We start from the raw sequence: 27119 nt of genomic DNA on the forward strand, positions 1-27119 counted from the left end.
ATAGTGCTCAGGCCCAGGACTGGCAAAAATAAAAATAAAACTACTATATTGGAAATGAACTATGTAACTTGGGGGTAGGGGGTTTGGGAGAGAAAATACTGGGAGATGGTTAATACTGTTCAGGATGAAATGTATTCATTATCTTACTTATGAAACTGTAATCCCTCTGTTTATCATCTTTACAGTAAAAAGTAAATAGGCAAAATTAATGCTAAAGAAAGGCATGATACTCTGGAAGAAGAAGAAAGAAGAAAAAAAAAGAAAGAAGAATAAAGTAAGTGCCATAATTAATACTGGCTTACAATAATTAAAGTAGAATAATATTAAGACAATGATATACAAATAGACCAATGGAAAAAATTAGATACCAGAAACAAATCTATATAAATAAAATTTCCTGGTTTATAACAGTGTTGCCAAACACACTAGTCAAAGAAAAAAATGATCTTTAAAAAATATGGTTGGAATCCCTCCATCTACCCATCCACCATGCAGCTATCCACCAACCACCCATCCATACATCTTACCTACTTATCATCTATCCATCATGCAGCCTTCCATCATCCATCCAGCCATCCATTTATCACTACTACATTCATCATTTGTCAGATTTTTGTAGATTATGATTAAGTAATATTTTAAAGTATATTTGATAAAATTATATTGACTTCTTTACCTCATATATCACTCAAAGGAATAAACAAGAATATTGTTTGAGTACAAGACAAAAAAAATATGGTTGGAGCTGGGTGTGGTGGCTCATGCATATAATCCTAGCTACTCAGGAGGCTGAGATCTGAGTATTACGGTTCAAAGCCAGCTGGGGTACTAAAGACCTTGAGATTCTTATCTCCAATTAACCATTAGAAAATCAGAAGTGGCACTGTAGCTCAAGGGGTAGGGGGTAGCCTTGAGCTGAAGAGCTCAGGGACAGCATCCAGGACTAGAGTTCAAGCCCCACGACCAGCAACAATAACAAAAAAAAATATGGTTGGAGGCCAGGAGTTTGGCCTAGTGGTAGAGTGCTTGCCTAGAATGCACAAAGACCAGAGTTCAATTCCTCAGTACCACATACATAGAAAAAGCCAGAAGTGGTGCTGTGGCTCAAGTGGCAGAGGATTAGCCTTGAGAAAGACTAAAGACAGAGCTCACGCTCTGAGTTCAAGCCCCAGGACTGGCAAAAAAAAAAAAATATATATATATATATATATACATGATTTTAAAAAATATGGTTGGCTATCCATAGCGGGAAGTGAATTAACCATGACCCTTATCTCATTTCAAACATAAAAATCAATTTCATATATGTGTCACACATCTTAATTTAAAAACTAAAAGTTTCTAGAAAATCAAACAGGCATTCATGTATATAGTATGGATACACTGTATGTAGACAGTTTGGATGCTTGTCCCCTCCAAAATAAGTGCTTCAATTTAATTTCCATTGTAACAGTATAAAAGGTGGACCTTATCACAGATAATTAGGTCATATGGACTCTAATTCACGATAGGGTTTGTGTCCTTACAGGGAAAACACATTTGTAAAACAGCAAGTTGAGTCACTTTCTCCACACATACTTTCTCTTTTTACCTTCTCTCTCTTTTGCCTTCCACAAGAGGATGACAGTTAATAAGATACTTAGACAGTTCCAGCATCTTGATATAAGTTGTCTCAGTTTCCAGACTGTGAGCCAGTAACTTCTGTTCATTGCATACTACTCAGTCTAAAATATTGTTTTAGCAGCATAAATGGGAATAAAAACCCAGGAACCAACATAAAAGAATATACATAGATATATGTATCTCCAACAAAAAATAGTAGATATGATATAAAACAATGTAAAAGAATATCTGATATATTGAATTTATTTGTATTTGGATATTTGAAATTTGATAGGGAAGGGGGGAAAACCAAGACGGGTGGGGGGTGTGGGGGGAGGAAGGGAAATGGGTACCAAGACATGTGAAAGGGTATCAATGTATGTGAATTAATGCACCTTCTATCTGGCAAATATCATGTAACCCTTTTACTAATTACAATAAAAAAAATAGAATAAAAAAGAGCAATGACTCAATATTTGGGTACCCAATGTTATGGACATGGTCTTGGAGATATAAACTTAACTACATAGACATAAAAATCTATGATGGGCTATATATTCTAAAAATATAATGTTTTATTACATAGATTAATATGACATACAAACCCTCAACTTAATTTTAATTATGTTCTAAAACCTATGTGCCAGTGATTATATATAGAGATTCCCTTCTTGAATACTTGTTTGTTAAGCATGACATTTGAAATATGATGTAAAAACCAAAGTTAATAAATTCTTTAATAAAAAAAGAATATACATAGATGTATGTATCTCCAACAAAAAATGGTACATATGATATATGAAAGCAATAAAGAGACAAATCACTTTCTATAGAGGAAAAATAGCCAAAGACAAACAGAAACTTCACCAAAATGAAAATTTCAATGTCTAACAACAAAAGAAAAATGGTCAATCCCATTTGTCATGAAGAAAAATGTAAATTAAAAGTATCCATTCACATACTAAATCCACTAGCACAACGACGTTCATTGCAGCACTATTTGCCATAGTAAAGATATGGAACCAAACCAGATGTCCCTCAGTTGATGAGTGGATCAACAAGATGTGGTATTTATACACAATGGAATACTATGCTGCTGTCAGAAAGAATGACATCGCCCCATTTGTAAGGAAATGGAAAGACTCAAAGGAACATAGGCTCAATAGTCTCTCCCCCATTTGTCACAATCAGTAGGAACCTTGGGCTCTCCTAGCAGATTCACAATACAACAAAATCTAGATACACAAGGCCATATACTATGACGCTAAATGTAAGGACCTCCAGGATATAGAAACAAAAGCCATATAATGAGTGATTGTTGTCCCTGATGTACTATGTTATCTCTCATCTCTTTTACTGTCCTTTGGTTATCTCATATTGTTACAATATTTCACCTTGTTATCTGATATATTTTATATATGCTGAATTGGTTGTTTGAAATAGGAGAGGGAAGGGGGGAAATCTAGTTGTGAGGGGGGGAGGGGAACAGAAATGGGAAACAGGACATGAGAAAGGATATCAATATTTGTGAAGTAATGTACCTTCTATCTGGTAAATATAATGTAACCCTTCTATTAATTACAATAAAAATATATGAAAAAGTATCCATTTACCATGCCAGAAACACACAAATTAAAAGAAACAGACTGACGGGAGCCAGTGGCTCTGCCTGTAATCTTAGGAGACTGATACTTGAATATTATGGTTCAAAGCCAGCCCTGGCAAGAAAGTTCATGAGCTTCTTCTCCAACAGTGGAGCTGTGGCTCAAGTGGGGTAGAGCACTAGACTTGAGCAAAAAGAGCTCAGGGACAGTACCCAAGCCCCGAGTTGAAGCTTCAGGATCAACACAGAAAAAGGAAAAGAAAAAAAAAAAAACAAAAGAAACTGATAGATCAACTATTGGGCAAGGATTCAGAGCCACAAGAACTTTCAAATTTAGTATATCCACCTTTGAAAACTCTTTGGCAGAGCTTAGTGAAATTATACCTCTAAGTTAATTTGCAAAATAATATGGACAAATACACACTAAAAGGCATGTAAATGAATGTTCACAGTAGAATTATTTATAACAGACAAAAAGTCAAAAGAATCTAAAAATTTAACAATAGAAACATATGAATTAAAATGTACTCACATAGTAATAAAAATTTTAATAGCAACTTGAATCGATCCTGTTACATAACAAAAGAAGCTACAAATGAAAGTGAATATACTTCATAGGCTAAAACTAATGTATGTTAACATAATGTATAATACTGGGAATCTAGTGGAAGTAAAAGCTGTTTCTGGAAAGATGGCTACATTCTCTACCTTGATCTGGAAGATGATTTTATAGATTTTTTTATTTTGTAAAATTTAATCAAATTTTATACTTCGATGTGTTTTACTATAGATATAATTCATGTGCATAATGTATGTATACAGATTATACTTTAGTTTTAAACTTTTTCATAATAAAAGGAATGAACTATAGTTATATTTATTGATATGACAAATCTGAAAAATATAAAATGCAAAAACAAATCTCAAAATAATGGGCCTGTAGAAAAGAGAAAGAGATGAAAAAGCAGAAAAGGAAAAAGGAGCAAAGAAAATATTAACACCACTACCAGAAGGGGAGAAGCAATGGGGGAAAGAATCTCTTCTGAAATGCTATAACATGGTATAAAGCTAACATGTCATTATGGTGCTGTAACACCTAGCTAGGGTGGGGTGAACGTATAGGGATAATTTATCATTGTTCTTTAAACTAAGCAAATGTGCATTTTATATATATTATACCTGCTATATTTTCATTGTAAAATTATTACTGATAGTAATCCAAAAATCTTAAATCAGCACTAGCTTTAGGTTTTATATCATTTCATTCAACTTAGCAGCAGATGTTTTTTTGTTTGTTTTGGTTTTGTTTACATTGAACTACTTTATTTTTTATAAATAATTTTTATTGTGATTAATAGAAGGGCTACATTATATTCACCAGATAGAAGGTGCATAACTTCACAAACAATGATACCCTTTCTCATGACATGGTCCCCATTTCCCTCCCACCCTCTCCCCGCTTATCTTGATTCCCCCCTTCCCTATCCAATTTCAAATAACCAATTAAACATATATGAAATATATTAGGTAACAAGGTGAAAAACTGTAACAATATGAGATAACCAAGGGATGGCAAAAGAGATGAGAGATAACATAGTACATTAAGGACAACAGTCACTCATTACATGGCTTTTGTTTCCTTATCCTGGAGGTCCTTACATTTAGTGTCGTACTGTTTGGCCTAATGTCTCTAGATTTTGTTCTATTGTAAACCTCTGCTAGAAGAGCCTAAAGTTTCTACTGATTGTGACGAATGAGGGAGACTATTGGGCCTATGTTCCTTTGAGTCTGGCTTACTTCACTTAATATGATTTTTTCTAAGTTTCCATTTCCTAACAAATGGGGCAATGTCATTCTTTCTCACAGCATAGAATTCTATTGTGTATAAATACCATATCTTGTTGATCCACTCATCAACTGAGGGACATCTGGTTTGGTTCCATATCTTTGCTATGGTAAATAATGCTGCAATGAACATCATTATGCTAGTGGATTTAGTATGCCCTTGTTTCTAGACAGTTGGGTAAATGCCAAGTAGTGGAATTGCTGGGTCATAGGGGAGCTCTATGTTTAGTCTTTTGAGGAACTGCCATACTGCTTTCCATAGTGGTTGAACTAGTTTGCACTCCCACCAACAGTGTAGTAGTGATCCCTCCTGGCCACATCCCCTCCAGCATCTGTTGTTATTAGTTTTCTTGATCTTGGCCATTCTAACTGGAGTGAGGTAGAATCTTAGAGTTGTTTTGATTTGCATTTCTTTTATGACCAGAGATGTCCAGCATTTCTTCATGTGTCTACAGGCCATTTTTGTTTCTTCTTCAGAGAAGACTCTCTTTAAGTCTTTGGCCCATCTTTTAATGGGATGGTTGTTACTTTGGAGATTAGTTTTGGAGTGATTCAATTTTTTGAGCTGTTGATATATTTTAGATATGAGGCCTTTGTCCGTTGTATGGTTTAGTGAAGATCTTCTCCCATTCTGTAGGCTTCCTATTTAATTTACTAGCTATGTCATTTGCCCTACAGAAGCTCTGCAGTTTAATGCAGTCCCACTTATCCAGCCTTTCTCTGATTTGTTGTGTTTCTTGGTCCTTATTGAGAAAGTTTCAACCTGTGCCAAGGAGTCCTAGTGTGTCTCCTATTCCTTCTTGTAAAGTTTTCAGTGTGTTGGCTTTTATCTGAGGTCTTTGATCCATTTGGAGTTAATTCTAGTGCCAGGTGACAGAGAAGGATCCAACCTTAGTTTTCTGCAGGTGCTTAACCAGTTCTGCCAGCACCACTTGTTGAAGAAGCTGTCTTTCTTCCATTCTATTTTTTTGGCTCCCTTGTCAAAGATTAGGTGGCCATAGGTCTGTGGTTTAATATCTGGGCCTTCAGATCTATTCCATTGGTCTTCAGGCCTGTTCTTGTGCCAGTACCAAGCTGTTTTGATTATTAGAGCTCTATAATAAAGTTTGATGTTGAAATTCCTCCTGCGCTGTTCTTTCTGCTAAGAAGTGTTTTTGCTATACGGGGTCTTTTATTATTCCATATGAAATTTTGGATTGCCTCTTCTATTTCTTTAAAGAACGTCATTGGGATATTGATGGGTATTGCGTTGAACTTATAGATAGCCCTTGGCAACATTATCATTTTCACGATGTTGATTCTTCCAATCCAGGAGCATGGGAGGTTCTTCCATTTCCTCAGTTCTGCTTTAATTTCCTTTTTCAGGGTTTTAAAGTTTTCATCAAAAAGGTCCTTTATATTCTTAGTTAAGATAATTCCTAGGTACTTTATTTTCTTTGAGGCTATTGCAAAAGGAGTTGCTTTCCTGATTGTTGCCTCATTCCTCTCACTGTTGGCATAGAGGAAAGCAGTTTATTTTTGAGGGTTAATTTTATACCCTGCTACCTTGCCAAAGTTTTGAATCATCTCAAGGAACTTGGGAGTGGACGCTATAGGGTTCTTTAAATATAGAATCATGTCATAGCAGATAATGTTTTTGCTGATTTTTTTTTCTGGGCTATTTTTGAGACAGGGCTCACTTCCTGTCCAGATATGCAGCTGGACAGTGATCCTCCTCCTTTTTGCTTCCTATTGTAGCTAGACATGACATTAAACTTCTTCTTGCTGAAATGGAATCACATGGACTTTTCTGTCCAGGCTAGCCCTGAAGTATAATTCTTCTGATCTTATTACAGATGCAAATCACCAATACCTACCTAGCAACCACAGGTAATATTAGACACCATCTGCTGTATTAGCCTTTCTTGAACATATTGTTAAATATTTTTTATGAAGAACAAAAACCACTATCTTTTACTTAAAAGATATTTATAAAATACTGTATTTAGATGTCAAATAAAGTATCAAATGATAAAAATAAAACTAATATAAAAAATAATTAATTAATTAAAACTAATCCAGTGATCCACAACATATTTAAATTTTTTAAGAAAACTTTATCAGAAATAAAAAGAAATATTTGTAAATCCTCAATAAATGGTAACTGCTAACATTTTTTAAAAGAAAGAGAAACGAGAACACATAGAAAAACAAATGAGCTACTCAGGAGGCTAAGATTTGAGGATCAAGATTCCAAGCCAGGCAGGGCACAAAAGGACCCAAGACTCTTATCTCCAATTAACCTCAAGAAAATGGGAAGTGGGGCTTGGCTCAAGGGTATGGTGGTAGCCTTGAGCTGAAGAGCTCAGGGACAACACCCAGGACGAGTTCAAGCCCTATAACCCCCTGCCCCCTCAAAAAAAAAAGAAAAAAGAAAAACAAATGAGAAACTCAACGAAACCAGAATATGATCTGGATCCATAAACATTTTAAGACTTCATATTTCCTATGCTTACTTAAACATCACATTTAAACTTAAAAGTTTAAAACATATTAAACAGTCACATTAATTTTTTGTGATCAGTTGTAGGGCTTGAATTCAGGGCCTGGGCAATGTCTCAAGGACAGCACTCTACTACTTTAAGCCACACCTCCATTTTTAGTTTTCAGGTGATTAATTGGAGATAAGAGTCTCATAGACTTTCCTACACAAGCTGGCTTCAAACCATGATCCTCAGATCTCAGCCTCCTAAGTAGCTACAATTAACAGGTGTAAGCCACCAGCACCTGGAAATTTTCACACTTTTAATCAACATTTATTACCAGATCTCTCTGGCTTAACACCACTCCGTATTTAAATTCTCTTAAAATTAAATTCATAATACACTTATAGGCTCACTGTCATTTTCATTAAAAGAAAAATCACAACTTCATTATTATAACAAAAATCATTTGTGAAATAAAAAAGATTTTATTACAAAGCTTTATTCACTTAAAAAAAAGGTAGGTATAATGGATATGGTTCAAGTCTGTAATCCTAGATTCTTAGGAAGCAGAGATTTAAGTGTAGTGGTTTGTGGCAGCTAGGACATAAAAGTTGTCAGTTTATGCACACTAATACGCAGTTCTTGGATGCTGTCATCATCTCACTTCCCCACACAGACAGAGACCACGGAGAATGGGCCAGCAGCTTTCCATCTACCAAAGCAAATTTCTCAGTAGATCAGCAGAGGACACAGATCCAGAACTGCAGTGCCCAGTATGATGGCTACTAGTCATGTGTGGCGTATGTTTGGTTATACCAGTCCATTTCAAGTGCTCACAGTCCCAAGAATAGCATCTCTAGATTAGAGAACAATGAATACAACATCACCATTATCACAGAAAGTCCTGTTGCACAGAGCTGCTGGAAAACTTATCTTTGCCCAATATCAGGAGTATTCTTAAATGAAATGCGTATACTGTTACAAAGTTTTTCTTTGTGCCAGTACAAGGACTTGAACTTAGGTCCTCAAGCTCTTTCTCACCTTGTTGGATTATGGCTGACACTCTACTATGTGTGTCACATTTCTAGACCAGCATTTTTCTGGTTAACTGGCGATGAAATCACATACGATTTTTCTGCCCAGGCTGGCTTCAAACCATAATCTCTGATCTCAGCTTCTTGAGTAACTAGGATGTACAGGCATAAACCACCAGCACCTGGTTTGTGAGTAACATTTAAGGGTAGTTTACTATGTGTTTTCCTAAGTACCTTCATTATGTATCATAAAATTTCCCTATTAAAAAACTTATTAATTGGCTCTAACAGTTTTAGGTTAGTGATCTATATATACAAAATAGAATTTAATAAAGTAAAAAAATTCTATTATATTACTTTAAGTACATCAATTAAAACATTAAACTCAATATTTTTAAAATGAGAAATAACATGCATGAATCAGCAATCAACCAGAAGTAGGTTTTTCCTTATACTTGATCACCATCTGCTGGCTATTTTGTAAACTGCACAAGCAAATGTCAGAAGACAAAAAAGAACACACAACCATGTACATGTAAGTCTTGAAAGCACCTATATACACAAATAAAAGTTTACTATACTTTTATGTACTCTTTAAATACAGCTTTTACATAATTTGCCATACTTGACCATAAATATATACATACAATTATGTATATATGTGTACATGCATAGATTTGATGGTATTAATTTGAACTCAAAGTCTTGAACTTGCTAGGCAGGTACTATACCATTGAGCCATGCCTCCAGCCCTGTTTTTCATTGGTTATTTTAAAGGAGAATCTCACTTCCCACCTGAGCCTTGATCCACCTACTTTTAGATTCCTGACATTGGCTGGGAACAGTTTCCCTCCATGGAGATAAAACCCTACAAACTTACCTGCCCAAGCTAGCCTGGTACCATGAAATTCCCACCCTCAACCTCCCACATGGCCTGTGATGACAAGCATATGACAATACACCCAAATGTAGATGCAGAACTTTTCTGCCTGAGCTGGCTTCAAATCATGATTTTCCTATTCTCAGCTTCCTAAGTAGGTATGATTACAGGCTTGAGCCAAAATTACCCAACTCTTTTTAACCACTGCACAAGATATTACATCAACTTATAACCACTAGCAGTACAGTTTTTCCTCCAAGGAATACATAATATCTCAAAATACATGCAGGAATATAACAGCAAATATTGATATTATAATGGATGAATTGGGATCTTAAAATCATGGACAAACAGCCAAAGTTGCTTACATCCATATCATCCTTGTCTTTTCACCGACATATGGAAATCATATTACAAACCCTCAAACTACAAACACCCACATCTGTGTTTCACTTCCTGTCCAACTGGGAATATCTCCATCTAATAGCTTCCCACAAATAGGCTCTCCCTCATGTTTTCCCCTCACTATTCCTGCCTCCTACCTAGCACATGGTTTATCCATGAAACACTATATGGCATGCCACGTCTCTTCCTCTTAGTAACTGAGTGATAAATTTTTCTTTCAAAGGAAGATGTTTCCATGTCTGTCATCTTTTTGTATCTGATTAAAACAAATCCTATGTATATTTTAATACATGTTACATAGTAATATATGTACTAGGACATTAACTAAGGTAGTCTTCCTAAGCCGGGTGCAGTGGCTCATGCCTGTAATCCTAACTACTCAGGAGGCTGAAATCTGAGGATCACAGTTTAAAGCCAGCCCAGGCACTAAAACATCCATGAGACTCTTATCTGAAAAGCTTTAAACAATACACATCTTCTCTCAGTTGCTGTGCATCAGAAGTCTAAGGGCACTGTTGAGCTAGGTCCTCTGACTGAGACCACATATGGCTACAATCATGATTTGACCAGCACTGAATACTCAGGTGGAGATTCAACTAGAGAATTATCACTTCAATGCTTGTCTGGCTGTCAACAGCATTCTGTTCCTGATGGTTATATGAGTCATGGCATCTGCCTCTTCAAAATTAGCAAAGGAAATGACAGAAAGACTCTAGAAGAAGACTGCTAGCAAGATGGAGTTATATGCAATAAGATGATATTACAGGAGAAATATCTCATTATCATTGCCATATTCTACTGAGCAAAAGCAACTTGTCCTGCCAGTACTTATGGGGAGGGAATCATATGAAGAATACTAGAAGGAGGGCCACTGGGGCCACCTTAAAATCTGTCTATCATAAGGACAAGGTTCTTATGATTTCATTGGATGACAAGGATAATACATATTGATAAAGCTTATGATTATAGAACTAAATGAAATTAATCAAATATATATGAGTATGATCTAAGTGTATGACCACCTTAGAAACACTGCATAAAGTCATGCTCCCCAAAGCAAGCACAAATAATGTATTTTGTTATCAAGAAAAGAGCTCAATATTTGACATAAAAGTACAATGACAGAATTATACTAAAATAGCAAAGCAATTAGGATCAGTGGTTCTTCTGAGAGAAACATGGGTAATAACATGATCTTAAATCAAGAAGTATGGGAAAAGGAAAGCAAAAAGAATCAGGACGGGCTAGATATGTACTGAAAATGTTCAGTGTAAAATGCTAAGTATACTAATTAAAAACGCATATTTGGTGGGAAAAAGGCATGATAATAAGACAGAATCTGACCTCATAATACATCTAGTGAATGTAGAATGAGGCTAATGCCATATCCAATAGGAAAAAATGAAAGGAAAGGGGAAAAAAAGGAAAGGTGCCATCTCTATTGAATAGGGAGTCCTAACAAAAAGGCTTCAGAAGAACTCTGCATCTTTAATAATATAAAAAGGCTAGGGCACAAACAGCATAATCTAAAATGCCATTAGAAATACTTCACATACAAAAAGGTCTAAGTAAAAGCAGGATTTTATAAAGTGATCAAAAAAGAAACACTAAGGGGGAAAATCTTTTAAGATTAAAGGGGCTTTTCAAAGGACAACTTGAAGTGGTTGTAAAATTTATGAGGCAGCATTAAACTTCAGTTCTGAGTAACAATAAATTATTCACTATAAAAACATACATGTGTCAAATATTATAAGCCTCTTAAACTTTTTTAAACAATTTCTTAAAGAACTGATTAGATGTATTAGGTGAACACTAACCGATATCAACATTTTCATTAGCACAGTATGACCACTCAGAGTAAAGAAGCAATGTCAAAAAAAGAAATGTAAAGATAGATTTGACTGATATATTATGTATTTGCCTTACAATTGATTGTGTTTTATTCTTAATGCCCTCATACCTAGAAAGTTACCAACAACGTAAGTAATGTATATGTTGATTATGTTTTAAAACAAATTAAGGTTTTTAAATAAGTCAAATATTGGGGCCGGGAGTTCGGCCTATTGGTAGAGTGCTTGCCTAGCATGCACAAAGACCCAGGTTCTAGTCCTCGGTACCACATACATAGAAAAAGCTAGAAGTGGCCCTATGGCTCAAGTGGTAGAGCTCAAGCCTTGAGAAAGCCCAAGGACAGTGCCCAGGCCCTGAGTTCAAGTGCCAGGATTGGGAAAAAATAAATTTAAAAAATCAACTATGGCTCGAGTGATAAAATGCTTGCCTAACAAGCACAAGTCATGAATTCAAAGTACAATTCCACCAAGAAATAGACTATAATTATTAAAAGAAACAGATACTTAAAGCTTTATTTTTGTAGTCCTACTTAACTACTAGCCTTAGTAGCACTGATATTTGATTTAAAAAAAAAAAAATCTCTCCGGGTGCAGTGGCTCACGCCTGTAATCCTAGCTACTCAGGAGGCTAAGATCTGAGGATCGAGGTTCAAAGCCAGCCCAGGCACAAAAGACCAAGAGACTCTCATCTCCAATAAAACACTAGAAAGGGGGAAGTGGGGCTTTGGCTCCAGGAGTAGGGCAGTAGCCTTGAACTCAAGAGCTCAGAGACAGTGTCCAGGCCCAGAGTTCAAGCCCCATAACCCACCAAAAAAAAAAAAGAAATCTCTTTCCAGCTCATTCACTATCATGCTTTCCTTCCTCTTGGTGAATGAATGGCTTCACAATAAAATACATTTATGCTTCTTCCAATATTTCCTAAAGTGTATCCTTCACCCAACGTTTCCTAAAAATTTAATTTAAAATTATTTTATACTATTCTTTCTACTACAGTATAATGTCTTAAAGGATGTACAAGTCATAAAAGTCTCTGAATAGTTGAAATATATAGTTGTAACCAACATAACTCATTCATTCACACATGTAGGCATGTACAACAAACAAACACTTAATGGTGTTTGTGATATGTTCCTAACCAGTGCTAAGAGTGGAAAATACAGTGCCAAGGGGAAACACACATTCCTACCTCATTAATTTAGAATCTAGCACAAAGGATAGATATCAAACCCGAATGTGGTAAATGAAACATAGAAACAGAGTACCTGGTACTCTGTTACCTAAACTGAACTGAGATGTCAGGTAAGGCTCTTGTTGTTTTTGGTTTCTCCAGGGGGGGGATGTTTTTGTTGGGGGGCCACAGGGGTGAGGGGGTTTGTTGGCTGGTTGCCTGTTTGCTTAGTACACTGGTTCTTTGAGAATGGTTCCAGAGAACGTTCAGATCTTGAGACCCAATCAAATGTATAAAGGACTTAAATGGGTAACAAAGATGTGATTATGATGCCAAATATGAGGATATTTTCCCCTTCTACAAACATGTCTCTGCTCTTCTGAAACAATCCTAATCCTACCATTTTGCTGTTTACTTTTGACAGAATATAAAAACAGAAAAAAAAAATACTTTGTCTTCTAACCCTACCTAAAGAAATAAAAAAGCTTAAAACTATAATTTGAAGCAAATCTGAGAAAATAAAGAATAGACAATTTAATTTTGATATAAAATTTCCCAGTTGCTAATTTTGACATCTCATTAAAAAATAATTTAAAACACAATGAAAATCAAGCAAACAAATCTTCCTGCGTTTTCTCAAGGCCTACCACCTACCACCTAAGGCACAACACTACTTCCAGCTTTTTTTTCTATGTGATACCGAGGAATCGAACCCAGGTCTTCATGCATGCTAGGCAAGCACTCTAACACTAGGCCAAACTCCCAGCCTCCACATAATTTCTTCAGTTCAGAAAAGTTTCCAATTTTAACCTCTGCTCTAAACTTTAAGATATGGTGTACTAAATTTAGTTCTCCTTTACACCACAAATTCCATGTTCATTTTACCTAGAAAAGAACCCAGAATTTTAGCTGGACTTGTAACATATATTTTTCTTTGAATATAAAATACAATCTTTTATGTTTTCAGTATTGAAGTTTGAATTCAGGGCCTCATATTTGCTAGGCAGGCTTTCAACCACTTGCTATACACCAAGCTCTATAACGTACAATTGCTTTAAACCTCCATTCATTGACAAAAAAAATGTCTACAATTATACTTCTCATTCTAATTCTCTACAAATATAAAAATAAATATTTAATATCATGTCCTATGGACTCATCAGTTTATTTCTTTTTTTCTTCTAAAATAAGTCCTGAATTTTATCCTCTTCCTTTACTACCTCTGCATGCTAATTTGTTTTCCCTAATAAAATAATTGCATGGACTGTATCTCTTGCTTTGTGTTCATCTATTTTTTTCTACCATAGTATCTCAGTCCTGAAAAACATAACCAGAGTACACTGACAATAGCAACATCTCCAATGACTAGTAGCATTTCTATATCTGATTAAGGAATACACCAAAGACATTTCAGTGGATAAGAAAGATTATACTGCTAACAGAAATAAACTCTTGAAGTTAAATCACCAAAGGAATGGTGAGGAATGGAGTATGAAGCATGGCACATGTCAACTGACATTGTCCAGTATAAAATCCTAGATTTAAGTCTATCCTTCTTACAACTGAAAAGTTATACATACTTCCATGATAGTAGCCTTTTTACATATTTTGAAAACTTAAAAGCTTATTTTATTTGCACTCAAAAATTCTACTTATTCTTAGTACAATATATTAAGAAAGCATACTTTCTTAAGGCTTATATTTTTATTTCATTAAATAAAACTAAATACTGCTCAACATGGTAGAAAGGAGAGATTTTCAAGCATAAGATTCAACATGGATGTATATGGTATCATAGTTTATTGAATAGTGAAAATGTTCTTAATTTTTGTCACAAATAAAAACATAGCTGTGGGGCCTAGAGTTTAGTCTACTGGTAGAATGCTTGTCTAGCATGCACAAAGACCCAGGTTTGATTCCTTGGTACTACATACCTAGAAAAAGCTGGGGGATGGGCACGGTGGCTCACACCTGTAATCCTAGCTATTCAGGAGGTTGAGATCTGAGAAGTGCTGTTCAAAACCAGCCTGGACACTAAAGTCTATGAGACTCTTATCTCCAAAAACAGGAAATGGAAATGGCGCTGAGGCTCAAGGGGTAGGGGGACAGCCTTGAGCTGAAGAGCTCAGGGACAAGGCCAGGCCCAAAGTTCAAGCGCCAAGACCAGAAAAAAAAAGAAAAGAAAAAGCTGGAAGTGATGCTTGGCTCAAGTGGTAGAACTTTAGCCTTGAGAAAGCCCAAGGCCAGTGCTCAGACACTGAGTTCAAGCCGCAGGACTGGCAAAAAAAAAAAAAAGTAGTGTGGGGAAGGGGGAGAGAAAGATGTTAACAAGGTACAAATGAAAGCTAAAAAGATAAAGTAATTTTAAATACATAAAAAGCTGAAAATAAAATTGTTATCCTACCTCTATCTATTCATAGCCCTCAACTTTAGAAACAAACATACAGTAGACCAAATCTTTATAATTAAAAAGGAAAAGTTTAATGTATAAACCAGTTCCAAAAGGCTAGATGATAAAAAGAAGTTCAGAATCCCATTTTTGTGGCATACCTTTGGGCATCTGCCAGCAACAGCACCGAAGTGTTATCGTCTGTAGAAGAACGATTCCATGATTCACTCACTCTGCGCTCACTTGTTTCCAGTTCACCCAGTACCCAGTCAGGTAACCTTTCTGGACTTGGGCCTTTTGTTCGCGCTGGGTTTGGCTCATCAAAATAGATGGACTGATATTTTAAAATTAAAGAAATTATTCTTTTAAAATATACTATGAAGAAACATATAAGATTTCCATTAAGTTAGATAAACTTTTCACTCAATTTGAAGTCAATAACATACAAATATAATAAAAAATATATTACCAAACATATGATGAATTAGGAAATATTGAAACAATAAGATGGATAACATATTTACATTTTAGTTATGTATTGCCTATATAAGAAATCTAATAGACAGCAAAATTATGTAACAAATCTAATAATTATACAAATAAGTGATATTAGGTTTATGAAATATCAACAAAAGTTTTAAACATATTTCACTCTTTGTAACATTTCTACTTTACATACACACACACACACACAAAAAAAAAATCTGTGGGAAGAGAAACCACAATCAAAACAAATCAGAAATTAGAATTACTAATCCATTAATGAGGTAGAAATGACACAGGCTGGCACACTTAAGACATATCTCCAAGGCCTTCTCATTCTTACTATTGTGAAAGTCCTTCTCTGTCATCCTATGAAATTGACCGTGAACGGGAAAATATGACACAAAATACTTCTCTCTTAATATCTGAACATGCTTCATAAAATGTTCTCCTCGGGGCCGGGAGTTTGGCCTAGTGGTTAAAAGTGCTTGACTAGCATGCATGAAGACCCGGGTTCGATTCCTCGGTACCACATACATAGAAAAAAGCCGGAAGTGGTGCTGAGGCTCAAGTGGTAGAGCTCTAGCCTTGAGAAAATCCAAGGACAGTGCTCAGGCCCTGAGCTCAAGCCCAGGACTGGCAAAAATAAATAAATAAATAAATAAAATGTTCTCCTCTAGTCACTGAGAACATCAATCAAATATCTGATGGCTGTTTTCGATACTCTAACACTATAGTTCAGTTCTGTTTGAAATTGTTATACCTCCAACACTACTTTTTCTGCCCAGAATTGCTTTTGTGATTCAGGGCCTTTTGTGGTTCCATATGAATTTTGCCCATTTATTTCTCTTTAGATAGACTAGTCTGCATGACCAATTTCTGAAGAAAACTGCACTAAGTAAATATCTGTCCAACAACTCTTCCAACCCTACACAAAAATTCTTAAGGGGCTATTCTCCAGAGATGAGTGATACATGTATTCCAAATCAGAAATGTCTGGTAATTTCTTTTTAAATGAGCTTCTGTAACCCAGTCCCCCATCCAGTTTTGCTTTCTATGGTTTTAATTACCCATGGTCAACATTAAATGCAAAAATCTAGGAACAAATAAGTTTAAATTACATCCCATTCTGAGTAAGTGTAATAAAATGTCACACACAATTTCCCACTATATCCCATTAGGCACATTTATGTTGTTCATACTACCTGCCCATTAGTTGCTTAGGAGCTAGCTCAGTTATCAGCATAGTACAAAGGATACAAAACTATTTGCAGTTTCAGACATCTAGTGGAGGAGCAGGTAAAGGAATGTATCCACCACAGAGAGGTAGAGGACTACATAATAAATCTAATGACTAACCAAATATGAAATCATGTAACTACCTCTAATACTCCTGACATTAGCATGAGTAAAAGGTATGGTACTACTTTAACATAAATTGAGTAACAGTATTCAAACTTTTGGCATTCTGCCATCAGCAAGAATTGTTCTTTAGTATTATTAGCATGCCATGTGATTAAATTTTGCCTCAAGTAAAATGATAAAATATGAAAAAAACCTCATAATACATTAGAAAGAACTTTGCAGTTATATATATTCATATATATACCTAAACACATCTATACATATGTACACATATATTCTAATAACAACCACCAATATCTAGTACCAACAGTAGTCAGATTTCTCAAGTATTTATATCCAACACAAACTAAGGTATATTTCATGTTTATAAAGAAGATAGTAACAATTCATTGTCCAAGCATAAAACCTGCCTTGTAACAAATTTGATTATAATAATTAAATGAGAAATTACTTTTAGACTCCAATTTATTATGATTACCATCAGAATAGAAACTTACAGAATGCATTTAATCTAACCTCTCATAAAATTTAAAATAATGTATATGAGTTTAAAAAGCCAGAATTTACTGAAATGTTGCTAGTATAATCCAATGAAACTTAGTAGGAAATTAGGTCTTATATTAAAAACTCATTTTTACAAATATTTCAAATATAATTAATCAATATGAATATTCTCCTTACAAGATAAACTCATATCCTACTGAAAATTAAAAACAGTGAAAAAGAAAGGAAATAAATTGTAACTAATGCACTATTTACACATGTAACTTTAACATTAGCATTCCCAAGGGAATTATAATACTAATTTTTTCTGTGTTTTGTTTTGTTTGAAATAAGCTCTCTACTCAAATTCTCTATTACGCCAGGCTCAAACTCATGGCTATGCCAGGCTAGCTCTAACCCAAACTTCTCCAGCCTCCGGCTCCTATGTGCTGGGATTACAGATACATGCCACAATTTTACATGCACTTTAAAGAAATGAAACAAATATATTAGTGTTTAACAGTACCTACCATGTATGATGGTAATGTTTTTAGTGTCCCTGGCTCAGGGCGGTGTGTGAAAGGGCCTTCAAGCACTCCCCGCTTAAGCATATGTAATAATAGTTTTGCATACAAGTTCCGGTTCTTCCTTCCCATGACTCCTGTACCTGTTCCTGAAGGCTCACACAGCTTTCTAATCCATAGAGCACACCTCTGACGTTCTACAAATACGTGAGTACAAAGAGAAAATCAAGTTCCAAAAATTAAGACATTAAATCATTAAGACATAATAGCATCTACTTCAATGTCTACAAAGGGGATCAGCAATTTGCATAAAGGGCTCACAAATAAATACGTTAGGTTTGCAGGCCATGTAATCGCTGGTACAGCTAATCTTTTCAGCCACTACATCAAGAAAACATTAAAAGACCATATGTCAATGAAAGGTATGGTTATTTTCCAATAAAGTTATGAAAAAAGGAAAATAAGCTTTGGGATCTAGTTAGTACATGAGCCATATACTTTTAGTCTAAAACTTCACTCTGTTATCTGGCAAATACAAATAATTATTTGTATAAAAATAAAATCTCAGCTGGGCACAGATAGCTCTCACCTGTAATCCTAGCTATCCAAGAGGCTGAGGTCTAAAGCTCACTGTTCAAAACCAGCCCAACTGGGAAAGTTGGTGAGACTTTTAACTCAAACTACTCAGAAAAAGTCAGAAGTGGGGTTGTGGCTCAATTTGGTAGAGTGTTAGGCTTGAGCAAAAGAAGCTCAGAGATAGCATCTAGGCCCAAAGTTAAAGCTCCAGGACCAGCAAAATAAATCAATAAATAAAATAAAATAAAATCTCCAGATTACTGTCAACTATAATTCAGATAAGATTTTGTTATAATTTTGCATCTCTAAAATAATTTTAAGATGTATTGAAAAAGCTATAATTCTACTCTGTAATTCTAACTATGCAATCCTGAAAGAGATAAAATACAATCTCTTGATTTATCAGGCATTTTATGCTTACTATAAAATTAAACCCAAATGTTTGGTTTATTAAAGCCAATAATTTCCAAGGATTTGAAGCTGGTCTATTTAGGGTTTCTTTTAACATTTCTAAAAGTAACTGAGTGCTATTTACTATAAATGCATAAAATAATTATCCTTTTAAAAATCTGCCTAAAAAGTAGCCAAGTTTAATCCTCATATAATAAACAATCCATTAACTACATTATCTTGCCATGACACAGGACTATTTTAAGTCAAATGAAAACTACTCTGAGAGTAAGTTTTTATCATCTAACTCAATTTGAGGATTATACATTTAACACAAATCATAAATCTAAGTCTAATCTCTCAGTTCATAAATGTTATATTCATTTATTGTCTTACCTATAAAAATCACTAAGGCTGGATTTACTACTTTGCAAATCTCACTAGAGGTATAAGAGCTATGCCTCCTAAAAAACTTTTGTACTTAAAGGTAATAATTTTAAAAAAAATTAAAAACAGCAGAGAGGAAATTCCTAGAGGTCAGTTCTACAAACAAAACAACAACAAAAAAACTTTTGTACTTTTTTCTTTGAAAATTATATGATCACAAAGCACAAAGTACTTCATTAAATGGTATATACTGTGCAAAAAGAAAGTTAAAAGTAAACATATTGAATTTAAGTGGTTTTCAGACTACGTGTTTTTCTATACATCTTATAGCAAACAAATCTATCTTGTAATTCTCAGGATTTAGTACAACTTGGTTAATGAAAAGAATTTAATTCTCTACTTGAGATGTTGTGGTAGGAGCACTGTCAAAAGGAAAATTTAACTATAGAAAATGTTAGTATAAATTTCTAATTTTTAAATGAGATGTAAGTTCCCACATACTCATAATAAATTAAATACAAGAAAGCTATGAATGTTCCAATATTGATAAATTGTCATGAACCAAAGATTGTAATTAGTAAACTCTATGTATATAAACCCATTTTAAAAGATAAGAGAATCATGATTTAAAACACATATATAATGAGAAATCTGAATATAAATTTTTATCTAAAAGAAAATAAGACAAAAATCTAAGGCAAAATATTAAGGAAGATCAGAAGAAGATACAGTACAGAAATATTATGTACTAATTCAAACTATCATGAATGCATCATTAGATAGAAAACTTATCTGAAAAGCAGTAGAAAAGAGGTTATGTTCCTGCATCAGGAAGATGACTCAAAGGAAATGCATGACAAACTATCCTGGAATAGGAAAGGGTTTATACCAAAATATGTCACAGAACACTTAATACATAAGTCACACTCCCTTCTCCCAATGTAGATTCCTATAAGTATCTAATATTGAGTCCTTTCTCACTTCGAATAAAGAGTTCATTCAAATACTCAGGCAAAAGGAAAAGTTCATTCAAATACTCAGGAAAAGGTAAAAGGGCATTGCTCCTTGGCCCTCACTCTACACTTTACACTAAATAGCTACTATGTCAGGTTTACCTTTATAGTCAGCCATTCATCTACTGTGACTGAAAAGAATTTCCAGAAGAATCTTTCCAAATTCTCTCTGATGCCTTGAATTATGTGAAACTCAAAATTTTGATACAGATTTAAAATATAAAAGGAAAGAAATTATAGACAATATACAAACAAAAATCTGTTCGTATTTTATTTAATCATATCAATCAATAAGCATGGAAGACAAATTCTTTTCTGCTTTGATAAAAGAGACAAATAATCATGAACAGTAGACTTCTGAAAAAGAAGAAATTCCCAAAGAAGAAGAAAAAGATGTAGAAAAAAAAGTCACAGCTAACTTTAGATTTATATACAATGAGATTACATTATATTAGAAGTGGTATCACAATAAGATCTTCTCACAGATAACAGGATAGTGTCACTGTTTGGAGGAATGTAGGGAGGCAAAACTGGCAATTAAACTCAGGGCCTTATCCTTGCAGACAGGCACTCTTAGCACACTTCCAGCTTCATTAAATTTTTATTTACCCTGGAACGGCTCAAGGTAAACAATCCTACCTCAATATTACTATAGGATTTTACTTGTTTTTCCATTTTGACAGTTTACTAGTTTGATTAGGTAACACAAAGTAAAAAAAATTAAAAATCTAGTTTTATCTTACCTGACCTATGGGGCAATTTTAGAACAAAGGGCTTCATATCAACTACAAAGTGATCAAATTCTGCATCTAGTCTCTCCCATTTTTCTTCTTCACTTCCCATTTCCAAACTCAACCTGTGAAAGATTTAAGATAAAACATTAAGGATCTATGTGTTGAAAACTATAAAATTCTGATGAAAGAAAACTAAATTAATTAAATACAATAAATGCCAATCCTCTCCAAATTAACATCTAGACTTCCAACTCTAATGTTTCAATCAGAATCCATCCAGGTGCTTATGGTTCACACCTATAATCCTAGCTACTCAGGAAGCCGAGATCTGAAGATCATGGTTCCAAACAAGCCTCGACAGGAAAATCCACAAGACTCTCATCTCCAGTTCAGCACCAAAGTAGCCAGAAGTGGAGCCTGTGGCTCAAGGGGTACAACACTAGCCTTAAGCAAAAAGAGCTTGGGTACAGCCTCCAAGCCCTGAGTTCAAGCACAAAAAACAAAAACAAAAAAAAAAAACTTACTTCAAATGAATACTGAGCCTAAGTATAAAATGTGAAATTATAAAACTCTTAAAGGAAAACATAGGGAAAAATTTTGCTTAAGGACGTGATTGGACTTCTTCCAAAAGGGAAAAACAAAAATCAAAAAACTTCTTGATCATGAGAAGGGGTATCAATGTGTGAGAAGTAATGCACCTGCTATCTGGTGAATGTAACTGTAACCCCTCTATATATTACCTCAACAATAAAAAAGAAACAAAAAACTTCTTGATCTAACATAAGGCCATATAGTATGAAGCTAATTGAAAGGACCTCTAGGATATTGAAACAAAAGCCATATAACGAATGATTGTTGTCCTTAATGTACTATGTTGTCTCTCATCTCCTTTGCTGTCCCTTGGTTATCTCATATTGTTACAGTATCTCACTTTGTTATCTGATATATTGAATTTATTTGTATTTGGTTATTTGAAATTTGATAGGGAAGGGGGGAAAACCAAGACGGGTGGGGGGTGTGGGGGGGGGAGGGAAATGGGTACCAAGACATGTGAAAGGGTATCAATGTACGTGAATTAATGCACCTTCTATCTGGCAAATATCATGCAACCCTTTTACTAATTACAATAAAAAAAACTTCTTGATCTACAAAAGACTGTTAATGGATGGAAGAAAATAAAGCAGAGCCTTTATGAGAAAATACCTGCAAGTTTTACACTTCATAAAGAACTTATATTAAGAAAATATACCAGTCTTCATTCTAGTCTTGCATTCACAATTCTATTCTTTAGTTTCTTCATTCCAACTTCTGACCAGATTTCAGCCCTTCAAATTACTTCTCTACCATGCTGAAAACCTTTCAAAATTCACCAATGACCCACTAATTTCAAATCCAAAAGTCACCCTTCAGTTAGCAGGCTATCTGACATCTCCACAGCACTCTATGCTTCTTACAACTCACTGCTTCTAGAAAGGCACATTGGATACCACTAGTCCACTCGCTCCCAGGTCTTTGTGGCCGCTCAGATCATTCCTCCTCAGGCTCTCAGTGACTCTTGCTTCTCTGTCCAACAATTCAGGATTCTCCAGTGTTCTCTGTTTGGCCCCTTTTAATCTGACTTTGTCACACTCCTTGGGCAATCGCATTTGGTATTACTTCATTTTCCTCATGTTATTTAGCCTCAAATTTTATTTCTAATTCTGCTCACTGTACAACTCATAATTATAACAATCTCTGGGACATAATTCAGTAATGCCCTATTTCTTAAGTAGACTTATGGACCCCAAGGAAAATTCATGATTTTCTCCACACACCTAGCAACATTGCATTCTGCAGATAACACAATCTACTTCATATCCTTTGCTAGACGTTTCAAAGCTCCCATCATCCACACTCCCACAAACTAATACACTCAGAAATACCCAGAAATTGCTTCAACATCTGCCAGCTTTTCACCTCTATCTCAGAAAAAGCCCTGCCCACTACTGACTTGCACTTTTGAGACAGCCTCATGACTTGCCTCTCTGAAGTACTTTCTCTACTTAAAAAACCAGCTAAGCCGAGCATCACCATCTAAAAGTTTCTCATGATTGCCTAGAGTAAGAAATTCTCCAGACCCAAAGTTAGGCATACAGTGCTTTTGTATTTAGGCCTACTTCTCACTATACATACATACTTTGCCTAGATATATCAACCTACCAATGACCATTTCACTAACAAGATGTATTCAAACATTCCAAACTCTTATCTGAGTTTGTTGCCTTAGCACAGCTGTCCCCTCTGCTTATGGTCAGGTAAATGAAGCTCAAGGTGACTTCTGAATGAAGCAGACCCTGCTTACCCTAGACAAATTACTACTCCATTTTCACTGTAAGCTACATTTGCAACAACATCATGCTGTTACATTTTTATGTATTTGTGTATCATTTGCATATCTTATCATCTGGGAGATGCTCAGAATATACACATCTTAGCAGTTATGTAACATATTATCTGGCATAATGTTCCACTTTCATATAATTGTTTCTATTCTGAGTAGCAGGCAACAGGTCTTCCAAAATAGGAGCACAATATTCCCCTAATTCCTTTTACAAAACTATGTCTCTTCCATCCTGTAATTATATTAGAAATGTGTCTTAAAATTTAATACCTGGCTAAAATAGGTTGTCTTTAGGTATGGGAATACAGCTCAGTGATAGAACATTTGCCAAGCATCTGTGAAACCCTGTGTTCAATCCCCAACACCATAAGAAATAATATATAAATAAATTTGATTTAAATTGTGGAGCTTTTGTGTAATTCAAGGTATCACTTTCTATTCTATCAGTTATATATTTAGTAAAAGAAGGCCATAATGCCCCTGTTGGATGTTAACTCACAAAGTTGAAAAGCAACTATTCAAATGGATAAATAAGTCACTAGAAACTCCTAAGCCCAGAATTTTAAGCATAGCTCTGGCCTAAATATGCTTACAGGCTTTAACAGCATGCCCTGTCCATATACTCACAAATTTGCTTAAGAGCATCATTATCTATGGCCAAAGTAAAAAAAAATTCTTCATAATCACTAATTCTAAATAAATCCTTTGACACTGGCAAGAAATGTTAGTGCTTAATGTTAGAGTCAAACTAAAACTTAACAGCTAAATGACTCACCGAAACCATAAAATTAAGCACAAAGATTAGATTAAAATGCTGAAATCTCTAGCTCTCAGAACCATTATATCGGATCACTCAACCATTTACAAATAAGTCAGCAATATCTCTGACTAATAAAAAAAGCATTTTTGAAAAGTAGAAAGGCAATCTGAATTGCTATTAGGATTATAATACTAGAATATACCTTTTTTAAGACAAAACAATATACAGTCCCAGTGATATTTAATAAAAGCTAAAAAATTTGATTTTATCCATATGCATTCTCTAACTTAGTAAATGAGAAAAGCAACAAAAAATTCAACATTTCAAACTTTCAAGGAGTTTCTGCTATGCAAATAATGTTGCAGACACAAATTATATCGTTATTCAAAAATTTTGTATTACTTATCAGAATTGCATATTTAAATTATCAACACTGCATCTCTTGCTTAGGTTTAAAGGACAGTGTGTCCATTACTGTTATATAACATGACGGCTATATATATATTACTTTAAAAGGTAAAGTGGGTGGCTCTTGCTTTTATCTATAATCTATATTTTAGGTCATGACTTTTATTACACTCGTGGGTATGATCAAGTATTTAAAAACAGGTCTCTTCTCCACAGCAACAAAATGGGCTAAGACCTTCTCAAGGTGCTTAGCCACCTCAGGAGTCAGCAAAACATAAGCCACAAATACTAAGACATTAAAAAAAATTAATAAATAAAAAAGGGTCGCAATTACCAAGCCAAGAATATATTTTACCTATATCCTACCTCTTGCCAAACACAACAAGTAAGTTTCTGAAAGTTGTATAGAACTCATTTTGTCCCATCAAATCGTACCTTAAATATAATGACTTAGTAGAACTTGATACATCAATGAATCAAATATATATATATATATATATATATATATATATATATATATAAACACCCGTGTGTCTTATCTGGCTTGCACTCTGAGGTGTTTGGTAGACAGAACCCTTCCCTGGCTGTGCCTGACTGGGATAGGCGTTGTTCAACCCTGTAATCCTAGCTACTTTGGAGTCTGAGCTCTGAGGCTCCAGGATCAAAGCCAGCTTGGCGAAGTCCGTGAGACTCTAGTCTCCAATCGACCCACACTAAGGTGTCAGACCTGGAGCTGTGGCTCAAGTGGTAGAGCACCAGCCTTGAGTGATAAAGCCAAGGAACAGGGCCCAGGCTCCGAGGTGTGACCTCCACAGGGCGGCGGGAGGCTGGGGTTAGTGTTGGACAGAGGCCCGCCGGAAGTTGGCTGGACCACAGGGCAGGGATGATTCGCTCTCGCCCTCATCTTTAGACAGTAAAGATGAGCCACCACCACCACCACCACCACCACAATCTGCTGCACCATGACCAGAGTAAAAGCTGCTTTGGCGTTTACTTCTTGTAGCAGTCTGGGAGGCGGCGGTCAACTTCCTCGGCCAGTGAGGGCGGATGGAGAGGAGGCCTGCGTGGCCTGGACGCCCGGGACGCCCATTTCCTCTCAAAACCGCACACCCCGAGCTCCGATTTCGGCTCCAGGCGCGCTAGCCGGTCCCCTCACCACCCCTCCCACACACCCTAAACTTTACTCAGAACTCTCCTCCTCCGCGCCCCGCCTGGACTTCACTCCGCGGGTGACACCGGGGCGACAGCGCCGAGGCCCCCTTTTCCTTCCTCCCCGTGACGCGAGCGTCCCACAGGCCCCAGCTCCGGCCCCGCGGCCTGGCGGGCGACGCCCCTCCTCGAACGAGCCCGCCCGGGCGGGGCGACCGCCACCCCGGGCAAAATTCTACTCGAGAACCCGGGAGTAGGAGTAAGGGAGAGAAGGGAAGGATTGGGAAAAACGAGAACCTGACGCCCCCACACGCAAGCCTTCCGCCCGGCCGCCAACGCCGCCGCCGACACCGCCGCTAAACGGTTTCAAATCCTTGCGGGCGGCTGGGTCGCCTCCGCCCAGCAGGCCGGGAGGGGCGGAGACTACAGGACACGCATTTCCCCGCCCCTCTCGGCTCCACCCCCGTCTCCCTAGGTGGGCGGTGCTTAGCACTGTTGCCGTGGCGACGCCCTCGGTTACTGAAGTCTGACAGGCTGGGGGCGGAGACTTCCGATTCTGTAGTTCCCACCCCCAGGCCTCCAAGCGGTGGCGTCGTGCGTGCAGCGCCGTTGCCGTGGTGACGCCTCCAGCCCAATCTTCAAGCTAGCTGGGTGCCCCTCTGTGGGTCTAGGCTGCGAACCCCTTAGGGGCCGCCTGGGGAGGGAGAAAGTAAAGCGCGAAGAAAATGGGGTTGCTGGAGAAAGTTTACGGAAAGGTTTATCCACTAAATGGATGGGCATCACAGCTAAGTGGGTCTAGAAAATAATTAAAAATTTACCCCTGCTATTTTACACCCTAAAGGTGAATGGAGGGTGTTATACAAACAAAAGAGCACTATCGTTTGTTTTGTTTTGCACTAACAGACTAAACTCTGAAGGTCTTGAGATATAATCTACTAATTCTGTGAAGAAATGTGACATCAAATGGAAAATGGTGTGGGGGGGGTGGAAGGGGTGAGTTTGGTTTTTTTTGTTTGTTTGCTTGCTTATTTGCACTTCCCAGGAAGTCTCATCCACTTCAGAGCGCAGTTTGCATGTGTGCACTGCTGATATTGCCCTGTTCCTTGGCCTTCTTTTACATAACTAAAAGTTTCCAATTGCATATTTTTAAATACTCGGCAGAAACAAAATTTACATTGTAAAAAGACTTACTGTGTTTCATCTAAATTCACAACAGGAGTCCTTCT

The 27119-nt window shown here is 36.1% G+C and overlaps 1 protein-coding gene across 9 annotated transcripts in view; it reads right to left on the bottom strand.

Annotated features, from left to right (window-relative positions):
• Cep112 (centrosomal protein 112) overlaps window positions 1-26281 on the bottom strand; it is a 350634-nt gene extending 324353 nt beyond the window's left edge. For 8 of the 9 annotated variants that reach the window (XR_016538284.1, XM_090349879.1, XM_090349880.1 and 5 more), the window contains exons 1-4: window positions 26191-26281; window positions 21206-21318; window positions 18103-18293; window positions 15403-15575 (exon numbers count right to left, since the gene is read on the bottom strand). Coding sequence is in view for 8 of the 9 variants with exons in the window: in XM_090349879.1 (XP_090206005.1) it covers window positions 15403-15575; window positions 18103-18293; window positions 21206-21305 (464 nt within the window). In the remaining variant the exon portion in view is untranslated. Of the gene's footprint in view, window positions 1-15402; window positions 15576-18102; window positions 18294-21205; window positions 21319-26190 lie in introns of those variants that run through there. The other variant, XM_090349884.1, reaches the window with a different exon arrangement.
• Window positions 26282-27119: the final 838 nt, after the last annotated feature.

This window comes from Megascapheus bottae, chromosome 17 (assembly GCF_031878675.1).
Source record: "Megascapheus bottae isolate mThoBot1 chromosome 17, mThoBot2.hap1, whole genome shotgun sequence".
NCBI classification, from domain to species: domain Eukaryota; kingdom Metazoa; phylum Chordata; class Mammalia; order Rodentia; family Geomyidae; genus Megascapheus; species Megascapheus bottae.